This window comes from Cariama cristata, unplaced genomic scaffold, assembly GCF_000690535.1.
Source record: "Cariama cristata isolate BGI_N322 unplaced genomic scaffold, ASM69053v1 scaffold37293, whole genome shotgun sequence".
Lineage (NCBI taxonomy): Eukaryota > Metazoa > Chordata > Aves > Cariamiformes > Cariamidae > Cariama > Cariama cristata.
This window is the reverse complement of record NW_009608457.1, coordinates 1-24,194: the sequence shown is the minus strand read 5'-3', so window position 1 is coordinate 24,194 and position 24,194 is coordinate 1. Positions and strand designations below refer to the sequence as shown.

Sequence of the window (24,194 nt, the reverse complement as noted above, 5' to 3'; positions counted from 1 at the left end):
GATCTGTGGTCATCCTACTAGAAAGATGTAGCTGGTCTCAGATGGCTGAGCCCTCCTCAGGTACCTGACACAAGAGAAAGGTGAGTGGTGATGGTCGCTTCTATGTGAGACCAAAGAACTCACAGCAGCCAGATGCAACAAAAATCCCACTTCTTGAGCTTAGCTTGTCAAGAAATTGTGGAGTTGGTGTACATACGAAGACATGCGTATGCACATCTGCCCTTTTTCACTCTTTTACAAAATTCCTTTGGGGCAGCTTCTCTCCAGGCGTAGGAGAGAGGTGAGCACATGGATTAACTGGGATCTGATCTGCCTGCTGCTCTGCTGCGGCTGAGGCCAGTGGAGATACTGAGAGTCTCTTTTTAATTACTCAGGCTGGTGATGATACAAGTAAGCATTCACCTGGGGAGGCCTTTGGTTATAGAAGAGACCCTGACACTTGGTTTGGGATTGATATTTGTTGTTACTTCCCCCCCCCCCCCTTTTTGAGGTAGAAGGTAGAATTTAATTAGATTTTTACTCTCACTTTTTTGCTCTCCAAAATTATAGGCAGCCTTTCTGCTCTTCTACGATCAAAATGGGGACCATTAAAAAATAATGAGCAGACAATCGGCTTTTATACCAAGCAGATTCTTGAAGGATTGAAATACCTCCATGACAATCAAATAGTGCATCGAGACATAAAGGTAAGATTTGCCAGAGAATTAAGGCTGATAGTGTTATGTAACTGTGTAACCATTTATTTGTCCTGTAACTTAAACTTTTTTTCCAAAAGTTCTTTGTTGTCTCGTACTCTTTCTGCTGTTCTGAACTGTGGGTTAGGTCAGTGAACCATTGTTGATTCGAACAAAGTATGTTGTTTTTTATTTTAGAAGAACTGGCATGTAGCCACTTAAGATGTGATAAAGCAGGTATTTTTATTTCTGTTTTCAATGACATGATCGAATTATTAGAAGTGAAGAATATCGTGGATGGGATATTAGCAGGTTCTTTTCTGAGGAGGTTGCAGATGAAGAAGTTCCCTTTTTTTTTAAAAAAAAAAAGCACCCTTTTCCCTGTCTTAGTATTCTTTAACTGAATGCCTGTAGTAGGGGAAATTCACTTTGAGGTGAAGTTTCTGATAATGAGATTAAATAAGGCAGGAACACTATTGATTCCTTTTTCATCTCTCAAGAGCCTTAGGATGTAATCATTACTTACTAAAGAGTGCATTGTAGAAACAGGCTATGCAAGACGTCTTAGATGAAAAATCAGCAGAGAAAAATAATTGCTCTGAATGTTCTGTTCCTCAGGGTGATAACGTGCTGATCAACACGTACAGTGGAGTGTTAAAGATTTCGGACTTTGGAACTTCAAAGAGACTTGCAGGAATCAACCCATGTACTGAAACTTTCACCGGTATGTTCCTAGAGGAGACTCTCTTTCCTCTCTCAAACTGTGCATGTAGGGTCAGAATCCACAGCTGCTGAACTTCCGTTGACTTCAAATCAATATAAAAGGTTGCTGCAAGAATTAACTTTTTGTGTACCTAATCTTAAGCTATACACTGCACTTGTATGTACTGTTCAAACAGAATGCTGTTTTGGAAGTTCCGTTTGAGACGTGAAAGTCCTCTGCAACAGGAGAGCTGTATCTTTCTATGTCGTGTTTCAGTCTGTCCCTTCTATGCGCATGGCTTTTTCATCCTACTTGATCGAAGGTTTAACTTTTTCTTTCATGGCTGGCTTGGACATCCTGGCTTTATCTCCAGAATTGCTTATCTGCAGGGCCTGTCATTAACTTCATTTGGATGTTAAATTATGCAGTGGCACTGCATTAAGTAATTACACAAAATGAGAAGTGACTGTTATTTTAATTCCATCCTCTGCTCTTCCATTTCTGCTCTAAATGGAACAGAATGCAGGATGATGTGTCAAGTTGATTCTCTTCAGAAAAAGTGTTCCTATCACCTGCTATTTTAGGTTCAGATTTCAGGTTTCACTTCCTTTTCCTCTCTGGATGCAGTTCAGAGTGATCTTCCTTATTTTAATCTTCATCTACAATACAACAAATGAAAACTATGTCTGTTCCAAAGCTCGTTAAAACCTCCTAATAATTGTCATTGACTTTGAAAAGCAGTATCATCAGATCAGTAGGTGATAGCAGATGCTTTTAGCGTGAGTAATATACTGAATAGTATTAAGAGTTTTATGTAGAATGCATATGGAAATTTCCGAGTTTTTAATAATAAAGAGGTGCGTTTTTTAAACTCTCTTGATGTTGCTTACTCCTTGGTGATTTTGTTCCTCTTGTCCTTTAGCTATCTATTTACATTATTAGTGCACATAAGTAAAAAATGAAGTTTTAAACAGGTACCCTTCAGTATATGGCACCAGAAATCATAGACAAAGGACCACGTGGCTATGGGAAGGCTGCGGACATCTGGTCTTTGGGATGCACCATCATTGAGATGGCTACAGGGAAGCCCCCATTTTATGAACTGGGAGAACCACAAGCAGCTATGTTTAAGGTCAGACATCTTCCTTGTACAACTCAGACCGGTATTTGTAAACACAGGAAATCTTATGACTGTTTTGGACAAGCTAGAATTTGAGATTGCAGGAAAAGAAGATAAAGGAAATGCTTGGTTAGTGAGGATGTTAAGAAGAATGAGCTGATTCAACTGAGTGGGAGTGCTGTGTAGTTTTGAAGAGAGGAATGGAGCAATAGCAGCTATTCAGCAGCCTGACTACTGAATAAAAAAAAAAAAAACAACTGAGAAAAGAAGCAGTTCTGTGCTTTGCGAGAGCATCTACTTGCAGTTGTGGGGTTTTTTAATGTAATTGTTTATACAACTTGTAATAGGGTTGTTTTTTCTCTGAATTAATAAACTAGTTACAGAAAGATAATATCAAAACTTGAGAACAATATAATACTTTTACTATCTAAACACTTTTTTGATGCTATTTACTGTTTGGGAAAAGAACAGTGTAGGCCATTGTTTCTCCCTTTATTTGTCTCAGGTGGGAATGTTTAAAATACACCCAGAGATTCCTGAATCCATGTCTGCAGAAGCCAAGGCATTCATATTGCGTTGCTTTGAACCAGATCCTGATAAACGAGCTTTTGCTCATGAGCTACTTATAGATGAATTCTTGAAGGTTTCAAGCAAAAAAAGGAAGTCCCCATCAAAGCTCTCAGGTAAGCGTTGCTAAACTCAATCTGGATTTTTTCTCTTGTCGTTGATGCTGTTTCCTGAAACTGCTGAGTTAGTCTTTAAGAAGAACACAGCCGATCTCCATCCCAGGTGAATGTCCAGTTGTAACCCTCTGTTCCAGCAGCTTGCTGCAGAAACACTGTTGTAGCAGAATTCTGTTATGTTGTCTCAGAGATGACTTATATAAATATTTCTAATAAGGTTTCTAAAAGTCTGTTTATGGTTTTGTGCAGCTTTTGGTTTTCTTTGAGTTTTTTTTTTTAATTTGTGTATCAAAGAATGTTTGCATAGAGTACATTTTGTGTAAGGTTAGAACACGCTATTGAGCCTCAGGGGAGTTTTCTGCATGAGCAGAAGAATCTTTGTCCCATAGCAAATCTGCCTGCACTGCATTATTTTTGTTTCACGTACTCATTTCCTGTAGTGTTCTAAATTATGGAAAGTAACAAAGGAGTTTTGAGAGTATGAATGCCATATTCTATATGTGTGCATATATACATACAAAAATATCTTATGTATATTTTTAGCATGATACCTAAAAGAAATAAAAATACCAGATTAAGGAGATGGCATTGGATGATCACTTTTAACATGGTTTCCACCCCTCAGATTAAAATTAAGTGTAAATCACAATAATGACTCTTTTAGAGATTGAAGACAGGAGAGTCCAGATGATCCATAAAATGGGAAGAGAGTTACCCTTTAGACTATGTTTATTTTCTCAGTTAATTTCAGCACATTTAACTTTCTTTTTTCTTTGCTTTTCTCCCGCAGTTCTTTCAGCTAACACAAATGGTGAGTTTTAACACGCTTCTCTAGTAACACATAACTGTGTAGATACAGAGGTTATCGCTTATTCTGGTATACTTTGTCACACTAAAATGTTGCAAAGAGAAGTGGGCACAATTATGAAAATAAGTGACCTTTCTCTGTCAGGAACGTCTAATTCATTGTGCAAATTTAAACTGCTCTTTGTAAGCCTACCCGAGTATGGCTTAATTGTCCAGGCAGGTGGGTAATAGAGGCTTGAAGAGCTGCGTTGTTGTTACAGGGCAATTTAGTGGAAATCTGAACAGGAAGCCAAATGGCTGTTTTATAGTAGCAACAGAGCCAAGGTTTGTAGAGAAAGATAACATGGATTTTTATTAGGCTAAATTCTATAATTGAAAAAAGCGGAATGCGTTTGAGACCCCCTGTCAGGCCTGAATACAGGATACTCCTCTCTTTCAGGAAACGAACTGGGCGGGGGGGCAGAACCGAACAAACACACAGTTCCCGTCATGCTGAGTTGCTATCAAAGTACATTTTGAAATGTGCCCATGTGAAATAGGTGGGAATAGTTTCTTGCAGCAGTAATGTGTGCTCTGGATTTAAAAAGAAAAGTTCTGACTTGACATGCATGTTTATTATTAATCAAAGACTATGAACTAATTAAACTTGTACAAAATAATCTGATAAAGAAATTTATGTGTTATAGTATACATACTTAAATGTATATATAAATGTATATTTATATACACACATAAAATTAAGATCTTGGAAGGTGCTTGAATGACTTACTCTGGAGAAACGTTTTGCCACTGCTGAAAGTCTGTGCTGATGGTATGAGATGCACCTTCACTCCAGTGGTGAAATTCTGTAAGTGAACTTGCAAAGAACCCAGCATTTCCATATCTCAGGAAGCTTTTGAATAAAAACATAACTGAAAGATAACTCTGTTCCAGAAGGATAAGCTTTAGGAGTTCTTTGTCAATTTTGTTTTAATAGTTTGTATTGGTATGGGGGGAGACTGGAGTCTTTCTGTTTCCTCTGAAGGAATAACCTTTTCACTTCAGAACTGTGATGGCACTATTAAATTCTACCTTCTGAATATTGCTATACTTACAGAGTATCTTCGGAGTATATCCTTACCTGTCCCTGTTCTGGTGGAAGATACAAGTAGCAGCAGTGAATATGGTTCTGTCTCACCTGACACAGAATTGAAAATTGATCCATTCTCTTTCAAAACAAGAGCCAAATCCTGTGGAGAAAAAGATGGGAAGGGAATCCGGTCCCTTTTTCTAAGGTAAAGAGTTATCTGGTATTTATGTTACACAGTAGATTGGGAATGTGTGCATTGGGGTGGTTTTTATGAAGTTTCTTCTCACTGAGTGGTCTGTCTTTCAGCATCCCAGATGAAAATTTTGAGGATCACAGTGCACCTCCTTCACCTGAAGAGAAAGATTCTGGGTTTTTCATGCTGAAGAAGGACAGTGAAAGGAGAGCCACCCTTCACAGAATATTAACTGAGGATCAAGAGAAGGTGGTGAGGAACTTGATGGAAGCTTTGGCTCAGGTAAAATAATTTCAGAAGGCAGCAAAAATTTTATGGAATTTGAAGAGTTATCTGCAGTTATCTGGAACTTTTGAAATTACACATAATAAAGCAATTAAAAAATAAAGTTTAATCAAACTAGAAAGTATATACCACGTAGACTTTCATGGTTTATTGTTTTATTTGGGCTATTAAAAATAGGCTTTAAAATTGTTTGCACTGCATTACATATGCCTTTTGTGGTGTTTGTAAATACTATATACCTGAATATTAGTGCTGGCCAGACAACAGAAAAACATGTTTTCATGATACTGTATTTTGCCAGTGATTTTTCAAATGGGACTAACTGAGGCTGTCAGGTCAATTCACAGATCCTCCCCTGGAGGTAATTACCTTGTCCTCCTTTTAGAGTTTTACCTTCTGCCTGACTGGTTTGACAGAGGGAGGTTTAGGTCTTTGGGCCCGCTCTGGCCTTATGTTAGGTTATTGCGTAGAAAAAAATGGGGCTGACTGATACACCGCTGCCTTCTAGCCAACAACCATAAAAGGGGAAGGAGGGGGCTAGGGAGAAAATAAATTGCAGCTATTCCTCACAGCAGTTGGGAGCACATATGGAGGGGAGGGAGGATGGAGTAACAGTGGGAGCTATAGCAAACAACAAAATAATTGCAGAGTGACCTTTTGGCACTCCTTTGTGGGGACGATTCATGATGACATATCGATTTAGGATGACACTGAATAAACTACAGGTCATGAACAGACTGCTAAATGTTGCAACACCGTAATTGGATGACGTGATTTTTTTGTTCTTGTTTGTAATGTGTGTGTTAGTACTTAATTGACTCACTTCATTCTCAAGGCTAAGTATTGCTGGTCTAAAACATACTGTATTAAAATGTGACAGCTCATCTTCTAAAGATAGTACTGTTTAGAACCTGATGCAAACCAACATGATTCTTATGCATGTACTACAGTTAATGTAATTGGAAATTGCTGCCATACCAATAAAAAGAGCTTCTAACTCTTGTTGGGTGGAGGGAGGAACCCACAGTTGTCCTGGTAACTGCAGAAAGTGTTAAAATAGAAGGCAATAAGAGAGATGCCCGTGATCCGTGCTTTGCTGGAGTGTTGCTATAACAGATGCAGTTGTTAGCATGTGTATGAAAGGACTAATCAGTGATTGCGAGAGGTTGAAACTCAACCAGAAAATCCAGAGAGGGTGCTTGGTGTTTTGTGCCTTCCTCAGCTGGGGCTGGCAGAGCCCAGGAGAGGAGCAGAGAGACACGGAGTTGTAGAGCCAAAGAGTTCAAAGCACACGTGCGTGGGACTGTCTGCCCTTCAAGGGGCTGCAGAACTCTGACTCCCAAACACCATTTTCTCCCTCGAGAGAAGGACCCTGATCAAAGAGTAGGAAACTTACTCAAACCAGCAGAAAGTGGTAGTAACTGCAGTTAAGGGGAAGTTGAACTGGCGTCTTGTTATGTCTTGCTTAAATGCAAAAAGTTACCAATAGATGGAAGCCTGACTTGTTTGTTAGGCCTCATCAGGATTTAGGCTTTGATAGTGCTTTTCCCTTCATGGAAACTTTTCATAAGAACAATTTTAACAAAGTCATTGAGTGCAGGGGGGGAGAATGGCCCTCCCCAAATAGGTTACTGTTTCCTGTTAGGGAGCCATACTGGTTGCCCTGTCCCCAGCACGCCTTGATGGACTTGGATCTTCTAGTGCAGGGCTACAGTGTGGTGTGTGACCACCTGTCTGCTCTAATGGCTCTTTAATTATTTACATGAAAAGGAGATCAGCTACTGTAGGACAGAGTGTGGGATCCACTTCAGTATAGCAAAGCGTCAGGTGAATTCTCCAGATCGAAATGGATCAGGATCACAGGCTAGGATCTTTGATATCAGAGATGGGTGCTTTAGTCAGTGGAATGTTTGACTGCTTTAGAGCTTTTTCCTTTTGTTTTTAGTTTCTCTCTCTCTCTCTCTCTCTCAAATAATCAAATTATCTTTGTTTTATCCTGATCAGAATTAAATAACTATAGTTAAAACTTCAATGTTACTGGCAAACAGAGTTCTTGATGTCTGGACAGCTGTAACATTCATGGCATAAAACTGGCAAATGGAACAGGACCAAACACCATATGTCTTTCTGTTATGGAAATCAATGTTAGATATCTTTAGTCTATATAAATAATTACTTAACTTCCTTCAAAATAAGCGTGTAATACTTCATGTTGAACAACTAGTATGGTTTTCTGTCTCTGGCTTAATTTTAAGATTTGGAATTGTAATTTGTAGTCAGTTGGCATAACTTTACTTTGGAGAGTAAATACAGTCCTCTGCTTCCTAGTTACTTATGCTGGTTATTCTGATGAATGCTTTTGAGCCTTTTGCTACTTTGGTGGCTCATGCAAAAGCTTTTAAAAATAGGCATATGAATATTTATAATAGAAAGGTGAGGGATTTGTAGACCTGCTCTAAGAATAGGTAAGTGTAGAGGTTCTGTATCAAGGGAAATTATGGAGGAAAGAACTAGTCTTTTTCTGAGCCTTCTGCATAACTTTGACTAATCCTTTCTTTTAAATGCTACTGTGGCACTTTGGGTGTTGTCTCCTCAGAGGCACCCTGAAACGAGAGGCGCTGCAAAGTACATGTTTGTTTGCAATTAAGAGTAATTTGTAGTATTCAGTGCACAGTATATTTATTCATATCTTTTCACTCCTGTACAATGAGACATAGGGACTAGAGTGTACCCATATAATTCAGCAACTGATATAAAATGAAGTCAGCTACTTGCTGTCAAGTAATCTGCATTACCAGGGAGCTCAGTGGTAGAGCTCTGTGCTGCTGTAGTTACGCTGCTACTGTTACCTGACCTGCAGCTGCACCTCTCCCTTAACCATAGCAGTAGAGTTTCTGAAAATCCATATTGCCAACCGATGTCATTGGTTAAAGTCCTTCTGGGTGTACGTTTCAAAACTATTTCTTTTTCTGTCTTTTCTACCAGGGAGCTGAAGAACCCAAGCTAAAATGGGAACATATCACAACGCTTGTTTCCAGCCTCAGAGAGTTTGTACGGTCCACTGATCGTAAAATCATCGCAACGACTCTTTCGAAACTGAAACTGGAGTTAGACTTTGACAGCCATGGAATCAGTCAAGTGCAGCTCGTGCTGTTTGGTTTTCAAGATGCTGTAAGTTGTCATTTTTACTAAGAACTTTGTGCACCGAAACTGACAAAAAAAAAAAAAAAAAAGAAAAGCTAGAAGCCAGAAGCAAACAGAACTTTATTAACTTCTACCCAGAGTTACTGAAACAGTAATAGTTGAGGGCTTTGAACCTGTAATAACAAAAACCCAGCCCACAGCCATGACTTGGTTCAGTTGCCATGTGATCCTTTGGCAGGACACAGACCCTGAACACAACTGGTGAGATTTTGCAGATTAAAGATCTGGAAGGCTCAGCATAGTTGTGTAAACATTGTGACATAATACTAAAGCAGGAAAGCCTTTTAAAAAAAAAAAAATCTTATTTTGGAGGGTTTTCTGGTAAATAAGACCAACGCTGAATGTCAGGCTTATCCTACGTAAATGCAGATCTCTTGAACTTGGCTTCTCTTATAAACTAATACATTAAACTACTCTATGCCCCCAGTAGTAGTCTGTCTACCTTGTAATACTGTATTGGGTTCTTATTCTAGTATTTTTGGTTAGCAGCAGATTTCTGCCAAACTAGACATTTTCATTTCAATTTATAATAAGCAGGATAAGAAGGAAGAAAAAAAGGTTACTTTTCTGTTAATTATTAATGCAAAATTTATGATATCCTACAGTGAGCAACCAAACACACAGAGATACCCTTTAAACAGCTAGTTTACCAAAAGCAAATGTGTTTGTTTTTTTTTCTTAAGCTACATATTTAAACATTAGTTCACAAGCAATTAGACTTAATGATTAAGATGAATAATCAACATGGGAGGGTCCAGCTCTGCTGGGCATCACTTGTCCAGACTTGAAGTCATGTAGTAAAAATGAAATGACAATCCAAGTAGGCATTTGAGGTGGATGATTTTGTTAGCATTTAAACCTGGGGCACTGACAAGTGAAAGAGCTGTCAGGAAGCACTGCATAGCATGTAAACTGCTTGTTGCATAGACTACACTGACAAGAATTAGATGCGGGGCTGGGGGGAAACAAAACACAAACCCAGTGTGTGAAATGAATCTGTAAAAGAGAAGTTTCCACAAATCAAAGTTTTTTCTGAGTCTTCACTTTTAAGCACATTTCAGCTCTCCATTCTACTTAGCCTCACATTAATAAATTTTGACACTTGGATGAAAAAGATTGAGAGGGGAAAACTACAAATATCTGGTTTGTATTTCTGATAGAGATGTTGCCGGGCATCAGTTGTTCGGTGGTAATTGCCGGAGTTGTGTTCCTTTCAATAAAAATGTTACCTTTTTCTGTTAATGTCATCATTACAAGTTGCTGGGTTTTAACTGATAAATGTCTCTTTCATTACTATCTCTCTTATTCAAGATAACCCACAGAAAGTTCAAAGAAAAACTTTGCTTTATATGTGCCCAGTCTTAATTCTTTTGGACATACATTAGACTTCTGTAGTAGAACACTGAAATTCAGATCGGTATCAAGACCTCAGATACTTAGAGATTGGGATATTGCTTAAAGTGAGGGAAAGAAGTCCTGAGAACAAGAGAACTAAATAAGGTAATCTGAGGTAACAAGGTTTAATAATCACAACATCCTCATCAGAGCAACCAAGAAAAAGTAGTTTTGTGTTGTAACGTAAATAACAAAATCACGCTACTGTGGATTGTTGTGTTCTTGACAAAGTTAGATCGTGCTTCTTCAGTTCTTAAATAGCTAAGTGCAGCTTAAACCCATGTCAATGTCTTGGTAGGAGTCAGTATGGGAAGGTGGAAAGCACTTGTAAATAGGAGTTGTGCTGCCGGGGGGGACCTGGGCAAGCATTTGGGGCCCTTAGGCAGCTGCTGCCCAGGTGTGGGGCCCAGGACAGGCTCCCCTGGCACTGCTGACCGCTCCCCAAGCCCAAGCACAGTGTTCAGGTGCCATCTCCTGGCCGTTGGCAATAGAATCGAGGAGACACAAGTACTGTGGTGGGTTGACCCTGACTGGCAGGTACAGGAAAGCCCCTACCTGGTTACTCGTTTCCTCCCTCCCAGCAGGATGGGGGAGAGAAGCAGAAGGGCAAAAAGTGAGAACTTGTGGGTTTTCTCACTTAAAGGCTGTTTAATAAGTGAAGGGGAGGGGAGGGAAAAACCCAAACCTCAGAGGTGATGCAGAAGCACTCACCACTAGTAGACTAATGCTCAGCCAGTCCCTGAGCAATGGCTCTTTTGGAAAAACTACCCCCCAAGTTTTATTGCAGGGCGTGATATTATACGGAAGGGGAATATCTCTTAGGTCAGTTTGAGTCAGCTGTGCTGGCCGTGTCCCCTTCCAGCCTTTAGTCCACCCCCAGCCTACTCACTGGTGGGGCAGCGTAAGGAGCAGAGGTGGCCTTGGCACTGTGTGAGCCCTGCTCAGCAAGAGCTAAAACCTGGGTGTGTTATCAGGGCTGGTTTAGTCGCCAGTCTGAAACACAGCACCATATGGGCTGCTGTAAAGAAAATTCACTCCATCCCAGCCAAACCCAGTACAATAAATGATTGCATTACTGAATACCATTGCTTTGGGGCAGTAAAAATATGATTAATAATATTTATTAACTTTCATTTGTGTAACTTCAGTCATTTTTTACGGAGAGGTTATCACAATGTGAGAGAATTAAACTAATCTCTTTTTTAGGAAGACCTAAGAGTGAAGTAGCTTCTTGCCACATTTTTTAGTAAGCAGTAGTTGCTACTTTTTAAATAAGGCTTTGAGTAACTTTGCCGTTTTCTAAATACAGTTATATTTGTTTCTTCCTGCAACTTCTCAAGTTCTGATCCTACAGAGTCTGTTGCTGTGGACAGCTTCTGTGCCTGGAAAAGAGCACCAAGTCTGTTTTGTGCCATTGCTGCTGACTGTGGCTGGGCATTTCATTGTAGCACTGTCACCCTGCCTGCTGCTTCCCTGTCACTTGGGAGTTGGAAAACTATTCCCCCAAGGTGGAGACGTTCTTCCAAGTGGCGTGGAACATCCATAGAGGCACCTGGGAATATGGCTAAAAGCAGATTGAAAGCAGACCTGTAGGCAATTGGGAGCGAGCTAGTGCTCAGATAGAAAACTATCTGATTGTACGAAATGAAAAGAAGGAAAGAGAAAATGGCACAGCACACAAATGAAGTCACGTGACTATTTAAACTAGCATTAATTAACTATTTTATGAATCAAGAAGGACCAGCATTACATTAGTTCTTTGATATTTCCTACAATTGTACTTTAAAACAGGTAAGTATTGCTCAGAGCAAGCAGTGAAAATTACGCCAAAAAAATAAAAAGATTAATTAGCTTAAGTTACAAGTGTTTCATAATATGGTCCTTGGTATTTGTCTTGCTCCCATTCTTTTTAAGTTTCTCTTCGTGCCCATGAAGGTTAAACTTCAGTATTGCAGTCATCAAAAGTCCCTTAACACAGGAACTAGTACTTGATTAAAAAATAAAAAATATCGCACAACTTGTAACAAAACAGTGGAAGTTGGCAATGTTATTTTCTTCATTTAATGACAACATGAAATAGTTTTAATCACCTGCTTTGATAGAGCATCTGTAAGTTTAAACACTTTATATAACACTGACATACGTTACAGTTTTAAGTTGTGCAGGGATATAATCTCTGAACAGAATTCTTTGTTGCTAGGTCAATAAAGTTCTCCGAAATCATAACATCAAGCCACATTGGATGTTTGCATTGGACAGCATAATCAGAAAAGCTGTGCAGACTGCTATTACTATTCTGGTCCCAGGTGAGTCATTTCCTAATACTCAGCAAATATTTATTACCTGATCTCTTTAAACGTGCTTTAGAGTTGTGATGATGATGCTTCACTTAAGATTTTGAAACCATTAGTGACCTCTTTCCTGTTCACTGTATGTTTTGCAACTCAAAAACTAATCAGTGTATTGTCCAAGTTACTTTGGAAAGCACGTTTCCAAGACACGTGATCTATTCTGCAACGCAGTGAGCAGTAGTAGGCTAAGGTGCTCTGGGGCTGAATTTTTGGAGGTGTACCGTGCTACCTCTTGAAATCCAAAGGACAGACCACTTGCCAGCACATGCTGATTTTGGAAAGTGTTTTACAAAGTGTAGATGAATGATGTGCTTTTTCTGGGTCCTGGTCAGAAGCTGTCTAAAGAAAAAAAAATAAAAAAATCTGCAGTGCCTGCAGTTTAAGTATTGTATTTTGAATGTTGTGGAAGTAGAATGCACGGCTTAGCTGAGGGAAGGCGTCTGTGTGGAAGAAACTGTAGCCCATTCTGTTCGTGACCTATTTCCAGAGTTAGTTTCTCTGCTGCTTCTTAACTTCTAAGCTTGTGGTTCCCCCATTCCCTGTGCTGGAACTAATGGTGAAACTTTCAAATATATGATTTAATGCTTTAAGTCTGAAGTCAGAATACTTACGTTCCTGTTTCCTGCAGTGGGTTAAGTCTTAAATTATCAACATGGGGACTTGAAAATTCCAACAGAAGTTACAGCTCTTCCTGTTGTCCTTGGTATTTTCCATATCCCCAGCACAACCAGCAAAGCATAAATAGGGTTTCTGCCTTTTGAATCATAAGGAAAATCTATCTTTTGATTAGAATGCTGAACACCTTTGACAGGCATGTAGTTCATTGCTGTATAATATAGGAGTACTGTAGAATTCCTCCTTAATAGACTCTTCTTCCCTGTACAGCTCAGTATCAGCATTAATTGTATGTGGTCAAGCTTAAACAAAAGCCTCTATGCCCTGGTAGTTCTCAGGGAAGGTTTCCGCTTCCCTAATTGCCTTACCCTACTTCTAATTGCATCCGCTTGCTTTTTTTTTTTCTTCCTTTTTTTTTTTTTCTTCCCCCCAACGGTGTGAAGATTTATCTCTGGCCTTAACACTTCTAAAAGTTATGGGATGTTTTAGGAGTGGTACGAAGCAGATGTTTTACAGTTATACTACCTGGTGGTGAACAATGGCAAAATGAACTTCCGTTCTTACCAGCGTGATGCCGAAGTTCAAAGCAAATTCAGACCTATTTGCCTAGCAATATTTGGGTAACTGCTGTATAACAAATCTGCTTTCTTTAATTTAGAAGAAGCACAGCTCTGTTGATCTTAGTATGTTCAGCCTTGAAAAGGTACGTAGCGTTGAAATGAAAAGACGAAACAGATCAAGGAACGAATGTCCCTTTTGTAAAGAAGAGAAATGTACTTGTTAGTTCTTGAGCAGAAAGGATAAAAAGCTACAAAAAAAACCAAGTGTGGTTCAGGAAAAAAGTATGTTTTGGTGAGGAGACTAAAGGGAGTGCTCAGCAGTAAGAAGCCACAATTGAAGGAAGGAAGGAAGGAAGATTTATATTAAAAGGTTAGAATTAACAAACAGATGTTGTTGCAATAAGAGGTTGTGTAGGAGTGTAAGATCTTGTGTACATATCTTGCATACCTGGTAAGCTCTGGTAGGTAGTTTAAACAGGGAATAACAGAAACCAGAGTACACGTATAGCTTTGTGTCCGCGGTTTTGTGGATGTACATCATTACAAAACAGGCAGTGTTCTCCCTGATAAGTAGAAGGAAAGTGCGCTACTTTTAATTGTCGGGAGAGGGGTCTGTTTGTTATTTCCTCTCTATATCTTTGGATACAATTTTTTTGTAAAGATGGTATTCTTATAATTATCAGAATGCTAAATATGCCAGAGTAGCAACAACAGGAATAGCTGGATATAAAAGAAATAACAGTTATTTGTTTAATAAAACGTTTCAAGTCAGACACATAAGAAATTACAAACCACTGAGAATGGAATTAAGAAAAAGTACTTTTGCTGCACACAGTACTTCAGCACAATTTGACATGAAATGCTGGCCAAATCTGGAATCTTATTCTTCTAGATTTTTGTGTTTTACAGCTTTTGAACATTCGATAGGCTGAATAATAATCTGCATAAACTAGGATGCAGTTATGGTCTGGGTGGTCTTAAACCCCTAGAAGATATCATCTGTTCCCTTGCTACAGAAGTTTCAGGTCTGGTTTAACCAAAGCTGTAGGATGATCTGTAAATAGTCACATAGCTCTGCTTTTCTTTTAATGTTTAACTAATGTTTAAGGTCTTTAATTTAGTTTTTTCTTTTGCTTATATTTTGTTACTAATAGAATTGAGGCCACATTTTAGTCTTGCATCTGAAAGTGATACAGCAGATCAAGACGATATAGAAGTTGAAGATCAAGATGAACAGCCTCAGAATCAAACCATCCAACAGCCTTGCATTGTTATGGAAGATGCTGTAGCTACCTCAGGTGTAAGCACACTCAGCTCTACGGTATCCCATGACTCCCAGGCAGCTCACAGATCACTGAGTGTCCAACTGGGCAGGCTAAAATTAGAGACAAACAGGTAAGTCTGGACATCAGGAGACACTGGCCTACTTGTGACAGTGTGTATTGTTTTGCTTTTAAAATACATGTGCTAGAATACTAGTGGCAGTATCAAAATTCCATAGTACTGCAAGTCGTTGTTCTAAATGATGGTCACTGTTTAGCTATGGCTGATCGCTTGTATCAGTTTTATTCATTTCCAAACAATAGTGATGCAAGTTAAGGTCAGTCTAGATTTCAGGTGCCCTTTCAAAGATCTGAAAAAACTGAGCTTGCTGCCAAGCTTCTGCTTTTTCTCTCTTTCATATGCTGTGTATGGCTGATGAATGGTGTTATGTTTTGTTTCCATTAAGGCAGAACTTGGTGTTCTTTTCTATAGTTATTCTTGGGGAATGAACTCAAGGTAGTCGACAGCCACACGTGAACTCCACAAGAAAACGGCTTCAGACTTGTCTTGTACACAGAATTCACTGCAGCAGGATCTGTGCTTACCAGCAGGCATTACCTGTTTATTAAATAAACATTGTTCATCAGAGAAAGATGGGAAAAATAGGTGGGTTATTTAAAAAGAAATAAGCCAGAAATTTGGATATTTGATTTTTTTCAGAAATATGCATATTCCACTTTAATCCTGAGAAGTGGTTCTTTGGGGGGTTTTGTTTGTTTAAGAAATGTCAGAGACAAATCTGTCTCTGTTATTTTATCCAAATAATCTTCTATATATTCTGCTTTCTTTTCATTAAGCAGACTGTCTGGTATATTTTAAAGTAGATATTTTAGCTCTTGCAGCATCTGATTTATGACATTGGATTTCCTACTGACCTCAGTGGATTTTGAATATGACCTTGATAGAAGGAGAACATGCCTTCAATAAGATAATTGTTATGCTGCTAGAACATTCTTTGTAGTTATTGTTCCAATTTAAAGTAAAATGTTAAATTCCACTTTACTTTTAAATATGTCCAAGGATTTTGCCATAATTAGAGTAATTCATTAGTAATTCATGTACTGGTTTTAATAAAGCATCGGTATTATAGAGTTCTTATGTTCTAAATAATTTTTTTGCTTGTGACCTTGAGAAATATTTTCATTGCCTTATTGATACACTTAAATAAATACATAAATAATTTAGATTGGCTTACTTCCCAAGTTTATGATGGGGAGTAAGATCAGAAGTGATCCATTTGTAGAGGTACTGTCTTCTAGCACTTTGCTTTTGTAAATTTCTCAAATGCAAAGTCTTTGGCCAAACAATCACATCCTGTCGTTCATGCAGAAATTTTGAGGTAAATAATACGGACAGTTGTTTAAGTATTAATTAAAGCTTTATTGGCATAAGCAGCTACAATAATCAACTATTTTCGTTTGATATTGGCCCTGAAGGCCATTTTCAACCAGAATGGACAGAGGAGGAATAAATTAACTGAAAGGTGACTACACACCTGGCTGGACAGAATATCAGTCTGCACTGAGATGGACCGAGCTGTGGGTGTGTGTAGAGGCACAGAGCAGCTCTCTTCACATACAGGGTGAACTTGGTAAGAATTGTTAGCTTGGGTGTGGAAGCACTCAAGTGCAGCTATGCTGCTGGTAGGCCTGCATGCAAGCTAGAAGTAGGGCTAGATGTTTTTGCAAACCAAGCATATGGGGTGCAGTTTACTTCTGTGCAAAGACAGGGAAGATGCTTTTGTGGCACATTCTCTAGCTGAGTTCCAGAATGTCCCTATCTTTCAGCGTCCCAGAAAGAAAAGTTGCGGTGCTCCACTGGTGAAAATAAATAAAATTTAAAAAAAAACAAACAAAAAAACAAACAAACAAACAAACAAAAAAAAACAACAACAAAAAAAAAAAACAAACAAAAAAAAAACCAAACAAAAAACCCACAAAACTTAAAAAACCCAAAAAACAAAACAAACCCAAACAAACTCATACTAAAATGGAACAGTTGTGGTATAGTTCTCAGGCTGACAAAGGCTTCAAGAAAGGGATGAAGATGCTGCAATTCTTTCAAGGCAGAACTTCCTACGACTCAGGAGTTGGTGATAGGTTTATGAGTATGTTCTCTATGTCCAGTTTCTCTGACCAAGTTCCTGAATATATATTGTTCGCAAGTCCTCCTTTTTACTAACACGCTTTTCTAAACTAACAATTGCAGCAGTTTCACATACTAATTTTCCATTGTATTCTGATTATTTTCCTTTGATCAGTTTGAAAGGTGCTGACCACTGAATCTCTCTGGGTTTTTCTCTGGGTTTGTGTTAAGAAGGAAGTCAAACATGGGTTCCAATTTGTTTCTGCTTGACATTCTCAAAAGTAATTGCTTAGGAGAGGACACAAGGTATTTTGCCTCCTCTTTTCTCACTCTTCATATAGCATAGGAGGGTAGGCACAAAGTGCCTAGTATGTGAGGAGGGGGCAGCCCTTGTGTGGATGAGAACATATTTTCCCCATTTAAGAAACGCCACCATAAGTTTCACCACGTTGTCATCACAGCTCCACCCTTGCCATACTTTTGAAAATGTCTGCTGGAGAGATGTGAACTGGCATTTTTCCTTACAAAGGATCATGTCACAAAGTTTAGCCCTTGGTTTATGAAACACTTTGATATTTGTTCCTCTCAGTTACACAGTTTTGTTTAAAACTGAATGCTGGCTGTAGAAACTTCACTGAAAATTTGTACCATACCACCTGTTTAGTGGGTGGATGCGTGTATGGAGGCTGGTGTGTTTGGGGCTGCTGCTTTTTTTTTTTTTTTTAAAGAGCTATAGCTTTAGGAACTAGCGAATGTTTATGTCTTCATATAGGTCATAATAAACCTATAGTGAGAGGATATTCCTATGAAAGCTGAAGAGGTCTGTCCTTGTCTCAGTCAAAAAGGTTTCCAGTTTAAGTGTAGTAAGATCTTTGCTTTCCTGAAAATTTTAAACTCCTTAAGGAAATGTGTGCTTGCTTCCTTCCCATTGCTTCACAGGTTATTGGAGGAGTTGGTTCAAAAGGAGAGAGAATTTCAAGTCCTCTTACATCAAGCTATAGAAGAAAAAGATCAAGAGATCAGAAACCTACGGCTTAGGTCACAGCCAATAGGTAAGTGAGAAGAATTTTCAAGGAAAAGTTTCATACTGGCTACAGATGAAGACAGGGGCAGCTAAACTTCTGTTCTTTTTATGGAGCCAGTCTTAGCGAAGATGCTTTATTGTTCTGCTTCTGGTAGGGTTTGCTCTGAAGTAAGAATGTACGTTGTGGAAACAAATCACTGAATTTGTTAATCACAGTACAAGGAATGGTATGATTTAAATGTTTTTGATTTGTGATTATCAGTGAGATGCAAATACAACTTAAAGCTTACTGAAGGAAGCTGAGTTTGATATGTATCTATCCTGAAGAAGGTGGAAGTGCTAATGCAGTTTGATGTTTCCGTGTAATGTGCTTCAGAGAAGCGTTGCTTTCCAAAAGCAGCTGATCCTCAGTCCAAGGCATTGCCCACGCACCAATTGTATGAATTACACTGAACAGTTTCGTTAACTTGAGGCAACAACATTAGCGTAGGAGCAGTTACAGTGAAATTGATGTGCCTTGTACTAGTAAAGTTATTTTCCAAAGAGGACAGAAAATCTATCTGTATCAATGTTCATGCTACTTTAACTATACCCCTAACCAAGTAGAGTAATTGGTGTATAACTGTCTATCAACTGTAATTAAGTGCGTGTTTTGGGAATAGACATTTATCTTATTTATGGGGATGCTGGTCTATTCTAAGCTTGAAGGGAAAGCTCACTGAAGAAAGTGCTTCAGCAGTCAAAAATGACAAGAGGTTGCTTTGGCAACACAAAACTTTTTCTCAAAAATGCTTGTTCTAGATATTCCTGGATTGTCTGTCTGTCATCGTCATTCCACTGGCACAGGGACCGAAGACCCTGATCTCATAAACTGGCTGAGCGTTCAAGGAGCTGATGAGGCCACGATAAACAAGGTAGCAATGGTTCTGTTCACTCTCTGACACTTGCAGTAGTGTTTTGTGATTCGATGCAAGAAGACACCAAACCTTCTTAATTACTTCAGCACATTTTGAGAGATTACTTTGTTTTCAAAGGATAGGAAGAAGTCATGAATATGAAGGCCTTCATAAAAATACAGTATTGTTAATAATTCCTATATCTGATTGGGAATAAGGGAATAAAATGTCCTGGTAAATAGACAGTATTGCTTTGGTTCATAGTTTTTCAGTGTCTTTACACATTGCAGCAGTTCTTGCTCATTATACCCTGGATACAGGGTACATGTTCACCCTTAGCTAACTGTTTTGAAGTGAAATCTGAAGTAGATCAGTCTGCTCTGCAGCAAATTATATCATTTTAGAGGTGTTGAGCATCTCAGAATTTCAGCTGACTTACGAGAACCTGCATGTAGTTATCACTCCTACAGATCAGATCAAAGGTTCCTTGAAATTCAAGTACATCAAATTTAGATGCCGCTTTTGAAAAAGTAGGTCTTAACTGTTGTTTTTTATTTCCTCATGAGTGAAATGTGGTATTAATTATGCTCTAATTTGTGTTCATTAAAGTCTGTGACTCTGAGAGATCAGTGGTAACAATAGAAATGCCAGTTGACAAAAGTTTTGAGCAGCTGTAAAAGCATTACACCTTTCAAGTTGTGCCTGGTATGCCAGTTGTAGAGTATACAGTATAAAACTTAAGCAGCTTCACTGTATTTCTAGAAACCATATGGCTTAATCTGTCACATGTACCACATTTTGGCCCAATTTTATGTTCCTTCTAAACTTAAACTTCTATTTTTAAGGGCAGATGGTATATAAAGCTTAGAAAATTAGATTATATTTCTAACAAAATGTTCATTTAAACTTTTTTTGTAGTTCCTGGCCGAAGACTATACATTAACGGACGTTCTCTGCTACGTTACACGAGATGATCTGAAATGTTTGAGGCTGAGGTAATGTTTCACAGTTAACTGTGCTGAGCAGGAGTTGTGTTTTGTTACAAGAGAAAATAACTGATACTAAGTCTGTCTTCATTGGATTGTGCAGTATTAATTTAAAAGAAGTAACACTTTCCAGTATGTCTTTGTATACAGATGCCTTCCTGATAAACAGCTGATACTATTTAATAGAAAAGCTTATTTTAAAATAAGAAGGAAAGCAAAGGGAAAAATTTAAAGTAAAACTTCTGCCTTACACCTAGAGACACTGGATATCCCATTAGAGCCTTGCTTTTATTTAAAAAGGTAGAGATAGCAAAACTTTCTGTAGTTTATCATCAAACTTCAGAAATACTACTCTTGGATTACAATTAACACTAGATTTCACCTTGTCATGCCAGGTGTGTGGGTCACTGCAGAATCAAGTTCAAGTAGAAACAATAGACGTTATCAAACACTGTTTGTCTGCCCAGTCAGTCTAGAAATAACTAAATAAACATTTAAAAAAAAAAATAAAAGGCAGGTGTTAAGATTTTTTTCATGATTGACACTTTAATAATGTTGGAAGTCTGCTGTGGGTTAAACAGGTCCTTTGGACCAGAAGTCTGAATTCCAGAAAGCAGGCATCTGAAAAGTGGAAAGATTGCCCTGTACTGTAATCAGAAAAGGACTCTGTTCTCTATTTGAGTATTGCATGTTGAATTTCACCTTTGATCAGCCTTCCCGCTGAATTTCATTGGTCAAAACCAGAGCAAGAAAATCAGAAGGCACCTAAATTGGAGTGCTTTCAGGTGAGAGAATATCTTTGTACCTGAGCATCTTTATGATTTTTCTTTACAGAGGAGGAATGCTATGCACACTCTGGAAGGCCATCACTGACTTTCGAGAGAAACATGCCTGACACTGAAATTTTTCTTCGCTTCTCTGCAGAGAGGAAAAGATTTCTTTTCAGCACAGAGCAATTGTGCTGTCAGAAGGACTGTTGCACTTTAATCCAGTATTTGTTTACCAATGTTAAAAACACTGCAGCTTCCTGACTGCTTTTACTCCTATAATCCATAAGGAATCTCTAAACAACCTGCAACATTATTTTACTTCAAATGTTTTTACATGCAAGTTTTTCAAAAATTAAAAAAACCCAACAAACCAACCAACCAAAACCATTATAAACTCATGAAATATTGTAGTTAAAGTAACCAGATGTTAATTTCATGAAAAACTGATGTAAGATTTCATGTGACTCTATATCACTGGAACAAAACCAAAATGTGACAACAGCTTCTCAAGTTTCTTTTTCTTTGTAATATTTCTCAATAATCTGTAGTAGAACTTCATAATTTCCATCATAATTAGGTATTTTCTTTTAGTGTGCAAGACCTAAAGGTAATTGTTTTTACCTACTGCTCTACATAGTTTAATATTGTTTATTTTTGGTAATTTAAGTTCTGTGGTGCATTTGTTTTAGAGTTGTTTATGTACTACTGAACTGTACCAGTTGCATACACCTGAACCACAGAAATGTTAGCTTGTTCTAAAGCTATCTCTGACATACACAGTTGAAAATAAAAAGAACCCGAGACTGACTTTTTCCTTTTTTTTTTACTTTTAAAATAATAAAGATGTAGAACTGGAAAATATTGGAATAAAAAAGGGGAAAAAATTATACTGAGTATCAAGGGAACCTTTCTGACACATGTTAAAGTTGCTGTGATTTGATAATCATAGCGTTGAATATTTTCTTCTTTTCCTCTTGAGTCCAATTCCCATACTGACGATCCAGGGCCAAACAAAATTCTTCTCTGGGTGCTCTACTTGACTTGAGAAATGAATGTCCTGCCTCCATGCACTGAATAGTCATTGTGGCCTGTTGTTTTCTTCTGCTTTCATTTATGCAGCCTGTCATTTCTCACACATAATGAAAAAGGATGGTGGATATTCCCTGTCCATCCACTCTCATTGTCCCTCCAGCATTGTAGCACTGGGTATCATCAGATTCGTATGGGGCAGCTGCAAAAAATTCCATTGTGAGTAAGACTTACCTGGACAAGAAGCTGCTGCTTTTTCCATAAGCCTTGGTAATCAGTGGACAGCTAAGCCCTGAATTTTTCAGGTCTGGGAAGTATTTTTCAAAGAAAATTAAATACATTTTTTGAAACATAAATATGTTGTCCTAACATGTATGTAGTAATTTTTGCCTACTAAAACCTAACAATTATGTATTAAAAAAAAAAAGGCTAAACAAAGAACAGTAGATTAAATAATTTGTCAGATTATTTTTTTTTTACTCTGAAGATGGTTCCACTGATGTTTGGGCACAGATAGATTCAACTCATTCCAACTCAGGAGAAACATAGCTGCTGTTTAACAATTTCTACTGCTCTTGCAGCAGAAAACAGTACAATTCCAAAGTAGTTTTAAGCACTGGAAGGAGCAGTGGTGGAGGTTGACTTCCAAAACCCAAAGCAACTAAAGAACTCTACCTGTGGAAAAGTGACCCTAGGACAATGATTTTTTTTGTGTGTGTGTGAAACATGATCCTGTATCAGCCCATGACTACAGTCTGAAAACCTCTGATTTCATGCAGCATGAATAGACCAGAATGTAATTGCATTGCTTTATTGGTACTTTGAAAGCACACAGGCTCTTCTCTATGACTCAGGGTGCTCAGTAATGCCAGGTATGTGTAAGAGAAGGGAGTGTGATTGAGGCATCAATTTAATGTCTCCACAAGACCTAGTCTGGCACCAGCTGGGAATTAATTCCCATCGTTCACTGCTGGCCTCACCAGACCCAAGGTGGCTTCTGCAGAGCTGCTCAGCCATCAGTTCTGTATTCTCCGCTGTCAGACTGTATCACGTCTGATGCGTGCCTAGGCTGGGCCATGTCCACTTAACGCTACTTGAGAGATCATGAACTGGTCTGAATGTGGTTCCCTGAACAGCACAGCTTTACCCATCTGTGTATTACATCTGTGTGCAAAAGTTTATGTAATATCCCCACTTATACTTCATATAGATTGTGCCAGACACAGTACTTTTTATATCCTTGAACAGAAAGTGAAGAAATATTTTGGGACAGAGTGCATTGGACAGGTCAGCCTGGGTCTCCTCAGCCTGGCTCCCTGAATACGATGGTGGGTGCCTACATGGACCACGAGTGAGGGATTTGAGATTATGTTGTAAGGACACATTATGTTTTAGTGAAGGATTTTGCCAAGGGCAACGTTTTGACTATAGGGCATACCACTCCCTTTGAGCTTTGATAGCCTCTTGGTCCCTGACTAGTGCTGTTGTAATCTAGGGCTTGGGCTGAGACACCTTTCCACCTCCATTAAGAGAGCCAGGCAGAATGCAGAAGTGAAAACTTGACCAAGGTAGTACTGATTTTGGGGTCTCTTGCACCTTTCAGCACAGAGCCCAGCCTGTTCTTGTATCACAAACACTCTCCTGCCCACGAATCACAGGGCACGTTTATCACCCAAGCTCCAGCTCCCTCTGTTTTAGAGCACTAATGGCTCCTGGTGCAACAAAACATTCATCTTCCCTTCCCCTAGAAGACCTCACGCCCTGAACTGAGCTGTTTGTGAAAGGAGGACGTCCTGCGCGGTGGTGGAAGTTTGCTTTGTCCCTCGCGCCAGACCAAGGGAGCTGCACCTCTCCACTTGCCTGCGGGTGTGCCACAGCTGCGTACCATGAGCTCCCCGATTCAGTCACCCTTCCTCAGCCGTAGTTCTGCTGATTGGTACAACCTGCAAGCAGATGCAAAATGCAATGATGTTTTAATGCAGACCTAGAACACTTTTAAGAGAAACACTCTTACGACCCTGGTAAGCAGCTTAGGGTAAGTTCAGGTGAGCTCATGGGAAAGGTAACAAGACCATGACCTTTACAGAAAGGACCGATACATCAACAACTCTACACAGAGCCATTTTTTGGAAGCGCGGCGTTGCAGGCAGCTTCGGGTACATACCCAGCTGTTGAAAAGCACACGCTGTACCGACGGGACTACAGCAGTACAGTTCTTTCCCAAACGATGCGATACGGCAGGCCACCTGGGCTTGTGAGGTGGCCACCACTCCTCCCACCTACTGTCGAGACACCGGCGGCGGGGAATCGGTAATCATCCCAAAACTTGTTGTTTCTCTCCGTGCCGGTACCTAATGAGCTGTGTCCGTGCGGCGGGAGCTCTTCTGAGGAAAAAAATAACCCACACCTGAGGAAAACACCG

At 39.0% G+C, this 24,194-nt stretch overlaps 1 protein-coding gene across 1 annotated transcript; it reads left to right on the top strand.

Annotated features, from left to right (window-relative positions):
* Positions 1-549: 549 nt before the first annotated feature.
* On the top strand, positions 550-21,249 carry LOC104157108 (mitogen-activated protein kinase kinase kinase 5-like; the record flags this gene model as incomplete). Its single annotated transcript, XM_009697129.1, has 14 exons — positions 550-686; positions 1,293-1,398; positions 2,352-2,509; positions 3,003-3,180; positions 3,971-3,991; positions 5,084-5,261; positions 5,363-5,531; positions 8,520-8,705; positions 12,334-12,439; positions 14,814-15,054; positions 18,007-18,119; positions 18,893-19,005; positions 19,906-19,982; positions 20,808-21,249. Coding segments are annotated over 14 exons (1,844 nt in total), but the record flags the coding sequence as incomplete, so codon positions are not given.
* Between the last annotated feature and the right edge of the window lie 2,945 nt (positions 21,250-24,194).